The 13,530-nt window shown below is 38.0% G+C and overlaps 1 protein-coding gene across 1 annotated transcript in view; it reads left to right on the top strand.

Moving 5' to 3' along the window:
- Positions 1-13,530, top strand: part of UBAC2 (UBA domain containing 2) — an 88,278-nt gene that overhangs the window by 71,672 nt on the left and 3,076 nt on the right. The window contains exon 8 of the mRNA XM_063392352.1: positions 11,742-11,864. Coding sequence (XP_063248422.1) covers positions 11,742-11,864 — 123 coding nt within the window. The remainder of the gene's footprint in view (positions 1-11,741; positions 11,865-13,530) is intronic.

Here is a 13,530-nt window from a genome sequence, read left to right on the forward strand (position 1 = left end):
TTCAAGTTACCTTCATGTTTAGCCTTTAACTTGAGCACAGCATTTATTTAACTGGTAGTGCTAATCTGTGAAACCAGTGATCAGAAGGCGATAGGATCAATGTATGGATGTTTCATAGAGGCTGTTCAGAAAAGGTGTGTCATGAAAGCTTTTGATCCACCTGGTGTTTTTAATGACTCACTCACAGAATTTACTGGTCATCAGCTAAATCGGAAAAAGCATAACTCACAAATGTGGCGTTGTAGTGGTAAAAATGAAAAACAGGCTATTTTCAATCTCAAAATAATACTTGAAAAATTGAAAACCATTTTCTGGATTGCTGTACTTGGACAGGTTTTTTGCCTTTAAAAATGCAGGAAGGTAATGCAGCAATTTGAAGACAAGAGTGGAACAGATCATGCTGCAGATGAAAGGAATTTAGATGATAATTTTACCTGTGGGAGTGAAGCTATAAAGAATGCAGATCAGTTTCTTAGACAGTTTTTTTGTGAAATTGCAAATAATAAAAGCTGTGAAGTACATGTCAGTCATCAGATAGGTCTTTGAATTATATTCTGGGTAAATGATGTGTGGACTTCTGAAGTCCCAATATGCTGTCTGTAGGTAGTGTGCCATAGGTGAGATAAACTGACATTTTTTCTCACACTTTCCACTTTGCTTGTTGAGGGAGGTGAACTTTAACTTTCTTCTCTATGGCATAGTGCAACAATTTCATTCAGCTGCTCCTTGAGAAGGTGCTCTGCTCATTCCTCCCACTCCTTTACTCTTCAGTTCATCTGTTTGAGAAATGAGAAAATGCAGTTTCCCTGGATGTTGGTAGCATTATCAAAGGAGAAGATCAATGCTTTTCATAAGGCTCCATTGTCTGGGCAATGTTGGCAGACTCTCATAAGGGAGGCCCCTCTCTTAAATAGATGCTTTTTGTAATAAGTTTATTCTTTGAGTCTTCACAAGAAATTCTGAAGAATGTGAGCCTGAGAGGTTATGCAAACCAAGATAAAAAGTTTAAATTAAAAAAAAAAATTAGAAAATGGGGTGGGAAGAAACTGGGGGAAAAGCCTTTCTCAAAAGTTGTTTATAGTGTACCTCTATGATACTGAGATGTAAATAATTTTTTTTCCCTGCTGTTCACTAAGTCCTTTATCCAAAGCAGAATTCACTTTGGATGCTTTCTACAAAAAAGGAAAAGCAAAGAACAGTCACCCCAGAATTTCTTTGCTGGCAATTCTTTGAGCTTTACCCTTCCTAGTCTTTTTCTAGCTGCAATCTTCTGGTCTGGAGAAACCTGAAGCATGGAACTGTGTGTGTGAGTGCTGGGTTGTCAAACACCCATGACTTCAATGAGTAGATTGAGTGTGTGGTAGAATTTGAAAATAAACCCACCAAGTTCATTACTCGATGTACCTCATTTTAGCTCTCAAGTATTCAGTGGGCACTGTGTCTGAGTATGTTGCTAGAAACTGTTACTTTGATAGTTTCTCAGGGGAGTGTGGTTAAATGGTGACTGGTTTTGTGTTGGTTTCTAGTTGCTGTGGATACAGCCCTGAAACACATGGTAGTGTTTATCTAGAAAACTTTCTAGATCTTACTGTGATTCCTCCTGTGGATATTGCTGAGAAATGACAATCTTGTCCCAAATCAATTACTTAGCATCATCTACATTCACCTATAAAGGCAGTAGAATAAAATGTGTGCCATATGTATTGATTCCCTAAAAATACCAGCTTGCCATTTTGTTGCTGCTTTTAAACCTTCGCTTTCTTAGTTCTTTTCTTTCACACTCTTTTGTCTATCCTATTTTGTAAATAGTTTGTACTGGTTTTCTTTTTTTTCTGTTATCTGATCTTCTGTTCCCCTTTACATCACTGTCACATTTTCATCCCCCACTGTGCCATTTTCCTCCCACATTTTCATCACCTCTTTACCTTCATCTCTCGTTTCCCATACTTTGTATTTGCTCCTATATAAAATGCTTCTTCACTTTGGGGGAAGTTTTCTCCCATCATGTCTGACCACCAGTAATCATGTGCTCTTTTATCTTTTGGATACTGTAATATTGATAAAAATTTTGGTCTTCCTCTCCTGATGTTTCTATTTCTAGATCTCTTTTATTTCTCAGCATTTTTCTAAAGTTTATCTCTCTGTAACCCAAATAAAACCCTGGTGGGAAAAGGGAAGCAATTGCTGCATCTGTGCACCAGTGTGAGTATCAGGGAGTCAACTTGACTTTCACTTCCCATTGAGAACCTTGAAGGGAGGCTTGCAGAGAACCAAATTGCAAATAGATAGGGAAGATTCCTTGCCTAGGTGGCATTGGCTACTCTGATGTCACAACAGACTGTTATTTGGAAGGTGGTGGAAGATTGCATAAAGGTGGGGAGCACCTTCTGTTGGCACTAAATACAACTTCTTGGAGCATTCCTCCCTGTGCCCAGTCGGGACAACAGTGTATCAACCTCAGTCCCTTCATCTTGAAAAAGTGGGGTTTGTATCTGCAGAGCATTTTTGCTGAGCATGTTAAAGACATCGTATTGCCTTCTTCTTGGCTTCTCTTAAGTGTCTTGGATCAGGGAAGAGCTTCACCAGGTTACTCCAGACTGTCACAAGCCTACAGCCATCTATGAAAATCTTAATTTCACTCCCTCTCTTTCTACCCTATTGGCCACTTCAAGCTTACATTGTCTTTTCTCTCTGTCTTTTTGTTCTTCTCTTCCAGCTGCCGTTCATTTTCACTGAGGCCAGATTCTCCTTAGATTCATACCATTTGGTATCTCATATGTAGATCTCATCTTCATCATATATGAGATTCTGCTGCTTGCAAAGACCAGACTTCTATAACAAAGGGACTTCCTCTAATTGTTCATTCATTAGATGTCTTTCTCCTGTGCTCTCTCAGGACACAGGAGAGATATTCTGTGGGTAGGCACACTGAGTGTCTTTATTGTTATGGGGAGCCTCATATCCTGAGCAATTTGCGAGTTTCATATTTTGTCAGCTAAGGCCTGTGAGACTAGATTGGTAATTTACCTTCTGGTTATATCCAAGCAATAAACTCCTGACCTTGGGAAAAAATAGATGATTGGCGCAAAGATTTTCCTGCTCAAGAATTCTTTCTCAGGAATGTTATCCTCATTCATGGTGGTAGAAAAGAAATCCCCCAGCGAATATACTCCTGGACAGTCCAATTCTACTTTTTCAAAGTGAAGAACTAGACCTGGGCATATTTTTTAGCTCCCCTACTGACACTGAGGTAGCACTTCAATGAAGTCTTCTTGAATAACTTCACAAGTTTGAGTACCAACAAGAAGTCCTTCAAACAGATGTGTTGAACCATGAAGGGACCTTCTGCAACCTTTATACATTGCCAAGTCCACAAAACCCCTTGCTCTCACAGCCAGGACTTTGGATGGAAGCAGCTTTTCCATTTTGTTCCACAAAAGTATGTATCATTGTCAGGAAGGAAACTACCAGACTGCTTTACCTGAATAAATAGGTGAGACTCTCAGTCAAAGGTCACACCAAATCTTTTCTCTAATTAGGTTTCCATTCCAATCAGTCTGTGCTACTAAAGCTTCTTTGGGGTTTTGTGACATATTTGAATAGAAGCTGCCTTTAGCAACACTTCCATAAGCTCCAAAGACAGTGATATGTAAGGCACCAACAGGATAAGAAAGCTTTTGTGGCTAGACTCATGGGATATGTGTGCACAGGATTTGATGTCATTGTTTTAAAGAATTGTGTTAACCCCTGAGTGATTTACAGATGCATTTCAGCCCATGAATGAAGCTTGTATGCTGCAGCAGTAATCACTGTGGCTAAATTTAGACTCAGTATTCCATCACTCTTTGCTTCCTCTGCATGCCACTCTAAACATGTGGACACATTTTGGAATAGCAGACAGCTTCAATTTTTGTAAACAATATCTTTTCCTTCAGACCTGTGTGTCTTAAACTCATCTTTTGCTTTTTTGTGCTCTTTTGGCATTTTCAAGCCGTGTTTATTCTCTGTAATTGTTTAATACTATTTTCTTTGTGGAAAACTTGGATTTATTTCAAGAGTTTATTGGATGTAGAAACTGCATATGCTACTACTGATGTTGGCAAGCCTGAACTCTGATTTTTAACTGTTTCATTTCAATAATGTATTTACAGCAACTGATAACCCACTGCTATTTAGACATTCTGGATTATTTTGCTGTATAACTTCTTTCATGGATTCTAGGTGTGAAATTAAAAATGTTGAATTTCCAGAGTTCTGATCTGGGTAATGAACAATTTATGACTATTTCCTCTACAGACTACCACAGAAACTTCAGATTTCTATCTTTTTAATGGAAGCTGTCAATTCCACAAGCTGACAGAAACTAGAGCCAACAGATACTAGTACAATTAGAATAAGCTGAGTGTGTCTCATTAACAGCCAGCTGTCACAATCACAAGATTGACTTTCTCTATCTCCTAGTCATTGGTAGCACCCTGCTCCTATATTGAACAATGCTTTTTTCTCTTGGACTGGAATTATGAAATTCTCTTCCATTTTGACTCAGCTTTTGAGCTATAGCCTTTGAATTTGGTTTAATATTTGTAATCATCTTCCCTAGAGAAGCAGTGGTTGGACAACTTTCTAAAGCAAAACACTATTTTATTTCAAAGCAAATAAATTGTTTGGGAAGTAGAATATTTTTATTCTTTTATGTGATTGATCTATATTCCCTTCCTCTGGCAATTTGACTAGAGGCAATTTCTTATAAAAAAGCTTATGACGTAACAAATCACCCCAGACTTTTACAGAGTATTTATTTCACTGTTGTTGGATCAGGTCCTGTTTACAGAAGGCAGGGGCTTTTTAGGTGTATCTGTCCCTTCATTTCTAATGAACATGGGGCAAATAAGACATCTGTTTTGGGGGCAGTCAGTTATTGCATTCCAGGTCTGCTTCTGTTGTTTTTCCAGTCTGCGCTGAGAGAGTCTTGATGGGCCATTTCTTCTTCTAGAGTGCCATTTTCTATAGTATGTAGTGAAACAGAAGCCTGTAGTTCGGATTGTACATGGTCCTCCTTAATATTCAGGTTTTGTGGTTTAAACTCTGATACTCACACATAGCAACTGCGAGCTGGTTCCAGCCCTTGTGCCTTTAATGTGCTGCTGTGGTGGCTGCAGCTAAGGCACCACACAGCCACTCTCACCTCCCCCTGCCACCCTGGTGGAGTGGCAAGGAGAATCAAAACTAGGTTGAGATAAGAACAGTGTAATAATTGAAACAAAGAAAAATATTATAGTAGTAGTAGTAGTAATAATAATAAATTTTTAAAACCCCACAATCACGTGATGCACAATGCAGTTGCTCACCACGAGCTGATAGAGGTCCATTCCCTAGCCTGGATCAACCCTCCTTTTGGTTAACTCACACAGTTTATATACTGGACATAGTGCTCTATGGTGTGGGATATCCTTTTGTCCAGTTCAGTTCACCTGTCCCAGCTGTGCAATATTCCAGCCTCTTTTTTTGTGTACCTCCTCACTGGCAGAGCATGACACACAAAAAATAGTCCTTGACTTAAGATAAATACAGCTTAGCAAACCCAAAATATCGGTGTGTTACCAACATTATACTGAATCCAAAACACAGCACTACCAGCTACTGAGAAGAAATGAATTCTATCCCAGCTGAAATCAGGACAGATACCTGAAGAGGTGCTATGGGTGCAAAGTGTTGCATATGACACCTTGTGTATTGACTTTGAGATGTTAATAAACAGAACCTAATCCTGTTTGCAGCCTAAGACAGAACTTGAACCTTCACATCCCAGAATGGGATGCTGATCTGTTTTTTTCCCTGTGTCATCACAGACTAGCCTTTTATATACTATGAAATATTCTTATGTAGTATTTTGGAGGATTTAGATTTGAGTTTCCTTTGTGGCAAGAGTTCATTGTCTCAGCTTGTCAAATCAAAACAATTTTAAAAGTGATTTCTCACTTTGGTTCCAATCTCTACTTATTTCTTATTACTCTTTGAAAAGTTTTTTGCACAGGAGGTGGGTGTAGAATTATCTGTCTAATCATCATGCTTTAATACCAGTTCAGTGTCACCAGTCCACATCCAAAGAGCCATGGGATGAGGATTAAAACTGGCTCTGTTTTTTTGCAAAATGTCTAAAACAGTGCTAAAGTTACTTCCTGAAGGACATATCCCCATTGCTCATGCTGGTGGACCTGCCTTCAGCATTTGGAACACCAGACATTCCCAGTGTCATGCCAGTGCTGAAATCCCTTCCATTGTCTCTCAGGCAGCTTCAGAAGCCAGATTAAGGTGTTCCTTCTAGATTTCAAAGGAAATAGCTGATCAGGCTTCAGAAAAGACCACATGTGGATTTCTGAACTTGTGAGACACATGAGCTCCTCAGGGACAATGCAGGCATCAAAGTTCAGGATGCAGAAACTAAGAGCTGGAGACAGAGCCTTTTGGCTGAAGAGATTTGTCTGTAGGATAAATTTCCAGGAAATTAGAATACCATTAGAAATTGCTAGATTGCTTTACTTGGTGAAAAATTCTTTCTGTTGTTAAGAACAATGCTTACAACATTAATACTGTTATGTTTCTACCCCCTTTTAAAAGGGGGAAGTTATTAAAGTAAGAGGAAAACAAAACACAAAAAAAGTCTCCCCAAACAACCAAAACCAGAAGAGTTTTATCCTCACAAAAAGAGGCAGGCTAGACTTTGACTAACTGTACTGGAAATTTCACATTTTTCTCTCTTATGCAATGTTTAGAGCAGCAGATATCATGTCATCCAAGGCTATGCTGTTTGTTTGTTTGTTTATATCATCAGTATGTGGACTTTGGAGTAAATACATTGTTGAAAGATTTATGCCAGAAAAGCAAGTCAATGTTTCTTGTTTTCAGTAAATTTTTAATGAAGCTTTCTATGAAAGAAAGTAAGACAATATTTATGCCTTTATCAAGTAAAGGCTTCTATACAGAGGGGAAGATTTTACAAATGTAACTTTAAAAGGTGAAATGCAAAGCAATTTCCTCTTTCTTTTTTTCACTGTGGTTATGTTGCAAAAAGGTGAACAGGACATATCAGGAGGTTCTTCCTGTTTGTGCAAATAGATGACATGTTGGCATTAACCATGTACAGGAGATAACATTATCAAAATATCTTAACTACATGCATCATTTTCAAGAGGATTTTTATAAAGCCTTTTCTTTAATTGCTTTTGAAATTAATCTAATTAAAATATGTGCATATCTGAAAGCAACATAACTGGCTATTTGTTAATTGTCCATAGTACAACACTTCTATTTGTCAAGCTTTGGATACAAAGTGTTTTTACAAAATATGCCATGGCAGATGTGTATGTGGGAAACAGGTTGAGCTGTTTTTCAAACAGAGAAGAAGGAGATTATCTGAAAAGAAATGGCATAACTAGGGTTTTAGCAGGCTGAACACTCAGAGACATTTGCTAGCTCTAGATATTTCTTCCTTATTTTGTAGGAAAGGAGGATACTTCTTTCTTGTAAACAGAATTGTCCCAGGCACCACTAAAAGAAAAAAACAACCCAAATGAAAAAGAAAAAAATCAAGGATGTGACCTCAGAAGGCACAGTTTCTGTATGTAAAGCCTTGGCAGCTGTCCAGGAGTAAATCATCAATATGGCATTTCCTTAAAACCTTTTCTGTAATGAGGAGCTGCTATCTTCCCATTTCTTTAGTCCAATCCATTCTTAAATCTCATTCTTTAGTCATCTAAACTTGTGACGAGTTTGTTGTCTTCCTGTAACGGAAATTCCAACATCTCCAGTGTTCTCCTAACCCATTTCCAATAGTGATTTATTAGAGACCAGTAAAATTACTTCCTTGGTATGTTTGTCTCCTATCAGGCAGCAACAAAGAACTTAAAATCAACTGATTCACCCAGTCTGTGCTGCTAAAGCAAAGGAAACTTCTGACTTTTTCTAAAAAATTACAGCATAGGATTAAAGGGGAAAGAAAGGCTTATAGGCCTTTCTTTGATTTGTCTTATCACCCTGCTAGTTAAATAATTAATGAAGTAGTGCTTTTGTTAAGTCTTTTTCCTGACAACATGTCAAAGTCTAAGTTGTGAACTGACATAAGGGCCCAGGCACCAAATTGTGCCCAGCATTTTTATGAATCATAGTCTAGAATTTTTCAGTGCTGCTCATTCTTTAGCAATACACTCGTACTGGCTGCTCCCTGACACCAAAGATCAAGACCAAGAAAAACATTGCCTGAGATAATCTCAGTGCAAGATATCCCAGTTGTAGAATCTCTGTTGTAGAATCTACTCAGTCTCAGTTGTAGAATCTAGCTCTGGATGTAAGAGGTTTAAGGCATCTTCCCTACCTAGTCCTGAGTCATGTTATGTCTCAGCCCCCAAACCATGTAGTGTTAAACTTAATTCATTTTATAACAAACTGCCAACTGGAATCACAGAAAAACTGCCTGGATTTCACCAAAGGGATTAGACTGGCACACACTTGTCACTGAAAGTGCTGCTCAGGAAAGGAGCTTAAGAAGTGGACCCTGGAGCATCCCCACTGCTTATTGTTTTGGACCACTCCAGAGAGCTCTGTTATCTGAGAAAAGGTTTCTGTGGAGAGTGAGGAGATTGGTGTGAGCTCCTCTGTGCTGTTGGGTGCTGGTGCTGAGGGTCAAGTATAATGTGAAATGCTTAAATATAGTTTGCTGATTCCCCAGGAGGGAGTCTCAGATAGTTTAGAAGCATCACTTAGATAAATTAATCAGACTGGATATCTTCATGTGAAATCTTCCTGACTTCTCTCAAGTAAGTCTGGTAGCACACTGTGAAACCACTGCAGTACAGAAATGATCATAAAATTATGAAGGGGATGTCTGCAAAATAAATTCTGTGAGATTAGAATGAATATTGGTCTGGAAATCTCCTGTGCATTTTTTTAACTGGAATTTGTGATATGTACTTAATGTTAAGACATTATTTGGTGCTTGGTATGGCTCAGTTTAAAACATCTTCATGTATTTCTGCTGTGATAGTTAAGGTTATCTGAAGGTTTTTGTACAGCCACTATCCATACTGTAAATCCATAGCCTTGATCTCTGTTTTCTGTGGATTTAAGACATTAGCTGCACTTCCCACATTTTTCCTTACCTTTATGAGACTGACCACATTACCATTCCCAAGGATGTGTGTCATCTAATTAGAAGCAAGACTGGGAAGGGAAACAATTTTCGTGCAGTTAAGATAAAGGATCCTAATGCACCTGGTTTTGGTGCAGTTTAAAGTACTACACAGATGAGAAGTGGACCACAATATTGGCGTTAATCCGAACCATCAGTGTTCACATACCATTAAATTTTGGATATTTTCCCCTCATTAATATAGTTAAAAAATGATAGATTTTGTTTATCACAGTTTCCAAAGGTAATTGAAATACTCTATTTTGATCTAATTTATCTAGTATGTTTTCTCTGGGAATGGGTCTTCATGTGAAACTCTTCTGAATGCTTCAGTCAACATCTGTTATCTGCTGTAAACCTTCTAAACTAAATATTTATACTTGTAAGGAAACTGCAGTTCTTATTGAAAATAATGAATTCTGTGTATGATAATGCAAAGTGTATTGTAGGCTTAAGTTAAAGAAGTAGACAAGTGTGTCTGTAGTGTTAGGTGAGAGTGCACAGGACAGGGAGGATGCAAAACCAAACCGGAACAGGCAGCTCAGTGTTGAAGCTCAGGGCACTGCTGGAAAGGTACTGTCTATATATGTCTATAATATTTCTGTCTTCAGATACACTGAGATACAGGTAAATTAATGTGTATTGTAGATTTTATATTTGATATACATTATTGTGTATGACTTACGGTGCTTCTAAGGAATGTGTCATAGTCCTGTTGGTATTCTTACCAATCCAATGTGATTGACTTGTGGCAGCTTTACTTTCTCCTCCTCAAATCATCTCTAAATAATAAAAACAGGTGAAGCAGCATTAGTGCAGGCTCTCTGTAGAGCTTAATAGACTGTGAGAAATTCGAAGTTCATGAATTAAAACTCAACGTAATTCTGAGTTACGGGAAATTATAGGTGGGGAAGTACAGAATGCGATTTCCTAAGACCACAAGGTAGTGCAGTGGTGTCAGTAGAAGATCTGAGATCCCTCTTTCTCCTTAGGCTTACTCTCCAAACCAGTTCTCCTTTTTACTATGCTGTGCTGTTTGACTAAAATGAGACTTACACAGAATTCTTTGGTCAAAACCTCATGAATATTAAGCAAATATTTTATACAGTATGGGAAATGTGGACACCTTTTTTTTAATTCAAATTCACTAACAGTGGAATCTATGTCTTGAAAATGGGTCATGGCTTCTGGCTATTTCACATCTTCACAGGGAAAAATGTACTCTAGTATAGAAGGGACTAGAATATTTATCAAGCTGATGTTTCAAGTCACATTACTCTTCAAATGCTTTTTTAAGTGTGCCATTGTACTGCCCCCTGTGGTGTCTGGGCTGGTTGGGTCTCCTCTGGACAGCAAGGAAGGGGCAAGAATGCTAATTTTTTTTTTTTTTTTTTTTTTGTGGTCTGGGAGTACATTTAGCTGTTGCTGATCTGATTGAGCAGAGAGGGTTTAATCCTCTAAGGGTACATAAAGGCAGGAAGAGCACTCTGAGAAGAAAAGAAAAAACTTTTGTAAGAGGAAGGCTTTCTGAGAAACAACGTTATAGAACTAAAATAGAGCAACTAGAGGAAGGAAGGCCATGTCCTATATATACAGAAAGGGAGGGAGATCTTCTCCATAGTAACAGGGAGAGCAGGGGAGGAGGGAAAGGACAACACAGACTAAAAAAGATGTTTCAGCAAACTATAGAAAAGAGAGATTGGGGTTTGCTCGTACCTGCTCACAGGATCTATGGGCCTTGTGTGATACAAAACCCCTAAAAATATCAGTTTAACTAGTGAAATGAGGATTGATTATTTCTGGACAATTATAAAGCTCATATTTTAGTATTTCTTCTTTATGTTCCAAATGTCTTACTCTTACCAGAGTTGAAGCTTGGTTGTTAAGAGGAAGTTTCAGTTCTGTGATTTGCACCATACCTGTGTTACTGCTGTGTATTTGCATTATTATTATGTAGTTACAAGATGTTTTGGCACTGGAACATGGCCAGGATTTGCAACAATATTTAAAACACGGAAGTTAGGTAAATGTGGTGGGTCTGCAAGTCACACCAGTGTCACAGAAGTAGTCACTTGCATGGAAGTCCCAGGTGTCTTGAAGGTTGGATTTATTCTTAGTTTCCTGATGTGGTTTTACTGATGCACTGAGAAGCCCCTTTTGCTTTTTCCCCTCACTCATTTCTTGTACTCTTTTTCTCTCATTCAGTTCAGCAGCAAGTTTGTAAAGTGCTTGCAATACCTGCTGTTGCATCTCCTGCCAGGCAAACCCCTGTTAGTAAAGAAACCTAGTACTGTACTAAACCAGATCTATCCCAATGGATCTGAGACACCCTTTCCTCCTTCTGTTAGCATTTTTCCTTAGTTTGCAGTGATTATTTCAATTAACTAGTAAAGCAGTAACGAGTCCCATTTTTGCTTCACAGGAGACTACAGCAGTTTATGTTGTTTAAAATATTTTACTTAAACATCTGCTTTCATGTTGTGTGGCACGGATGATCTTTTTGTTTAAAATGTTTGTAGTTCTTTTTGCAAACACTGACAGTAGTGTCTGCTTTCAGGGTGGGATGATTAACTGGAACAGACTGTTTCCTCCTTTACGTCATAGACATAATGCGAATTATCAAGATCATCACCCGTCTGAACAAGGCATACCTCCACCTACTGAGGTTTCTGAAGAGCAGGTAAACACTTTCTATTTTAAAATGGCATTAAAAACTGTTAGGGATTAATCTCTACTTATTTTTTATCATCTGTTTACACAGTTTTCTAATGGTTTCTATAGCAGCAAAAATTAGAATATAAGGTAATGGTCGCAATAGAGAGACAGTGTAGTGTCATTACCATCCAAACCAGAGTTACAGAGCTACTTGGGAGTTTCTACTTTTATGTGTTACTGCTTGTACTTTGTATTTAAAGATGTTGATGGTGTCAGTAGTGGTAACTATTCAAATGTGATAAAATAAATGTTTCAAAGAAAGAAGAATGATAAATAAATTTCATTATTTAATTATTTGATTGTTAATTATTTATTAATTAACATCCCATATTTTTCACACCCTGTTTCCTGGAGCTTGGTTTATTTCCTGTGGCTAAAATACGCTCAGATGAAGAGATTTTTGTTGTTATTATTCCCCGTGTTGCTTGATGAATATTTATGCAAATTGAAACGTTGCCATTTCATCCACCATTTCCTAAAGTTAGGATTCATGGCAACTGCAATAGAAACTTCACTTCTGAAGTGTGTTTCTGTGGTTAGCTTTTATTCCACTACCTGCCCTTTTTCTCATAAAAAACCCCACAATCTAAGATGAAAAATAAGAGTTACACATTACAAAATCGAGTTTGGACCTAAACTGTTGTTGCAGAAGTGTTGAAAATAACAATTTGTTTCTCTCCCTACAAGAAGGTGAAAAAATGTGGCTCTGGGTTGTAAGGTTGATGTTTTGACAACCAAGGTAGCTGTTCTCAAATGTGTTGTAGTGATGTGTTAAGAAAAGGAGGACCCACACCTCTGGGCAAAACTTGGCAGTTGTATACTTCTCAGTAAGTCACCAAAGCAGAGATGACTAAAAATACTGAAAGTTCTGGAGGTGTCTTAGAGGAAAGAAAAGCTGCTTTTGATGGCAACTTCTTTTAAAAAATACTTTCAGTGCTAGTGCTGCACATTGGTCTTGCACCCTGGGAAGATTTTTCTCAAGATGTGTGTAGCCATTCCTGCTTCACTCTGCTGCTGCAGGCTCACTGCAAGCAGAGGAGGAGCAGCAGTAGCTCTCTGACAGCTTCTGTAGCCCAGGACTTCCAGGTTCAGGAGTTGTGGTGTCTGGTCATAAGGCCCTTGGAAGCAGGATGAGGAATGCTTTGTTGCTGAGGAATGCTGCTGCCAGTGGCCACAGTTACTTTTACATGCCATTCCCTGCCGTCTCACACCCTGTTTTTTCACTTCAAAAACATTAATTATAAAAGTAAATGAGTTATATTGTGACTTTCAGTCATAACAAAGTGAGATTGTAGATTTTAAATGTTCTTTAAATTAGTATTTAACCATAATTTAAATTTGGTTGTGCATGCATTGTCTTTTTACACGTGGTGCTTTGAATATCTGTTAACACAGAGCAAATGTTAGATGTCAAGTACAAGATATTATAAAGACGGCTGATCAAGTTGTTATTTATTTAACAAAATCACTATCTTGATGTGCCCTTTTCCATTTAATTCTTCCATCAGGTGTCATTGATTTTTGCTTTGCAGAAATTTTTGGGAAAAAAAAAGCTCTTTTGAGTATATGTAGAAGCCCTCCAAGAGTTTTACTAAACCAGTTAAAGTACTGTACTGCCTCTACTTTAGGAT

The sequence above is a fragment of the Prinia subflava genome, chromosome 3 (assembly GCF_021018805.1).
Source record: "Prinia subflava isolate CZ2003 ecotype Zambia chromosome 3, Cam_Psub_1.2, whole genome shotgun sequence".
Taxonomy (NCBI): Eukaryota; Metazoa; Chordata; class Aves; order Passeriformes; family Cisticolidae; genus Prinia; species Prinia subflava.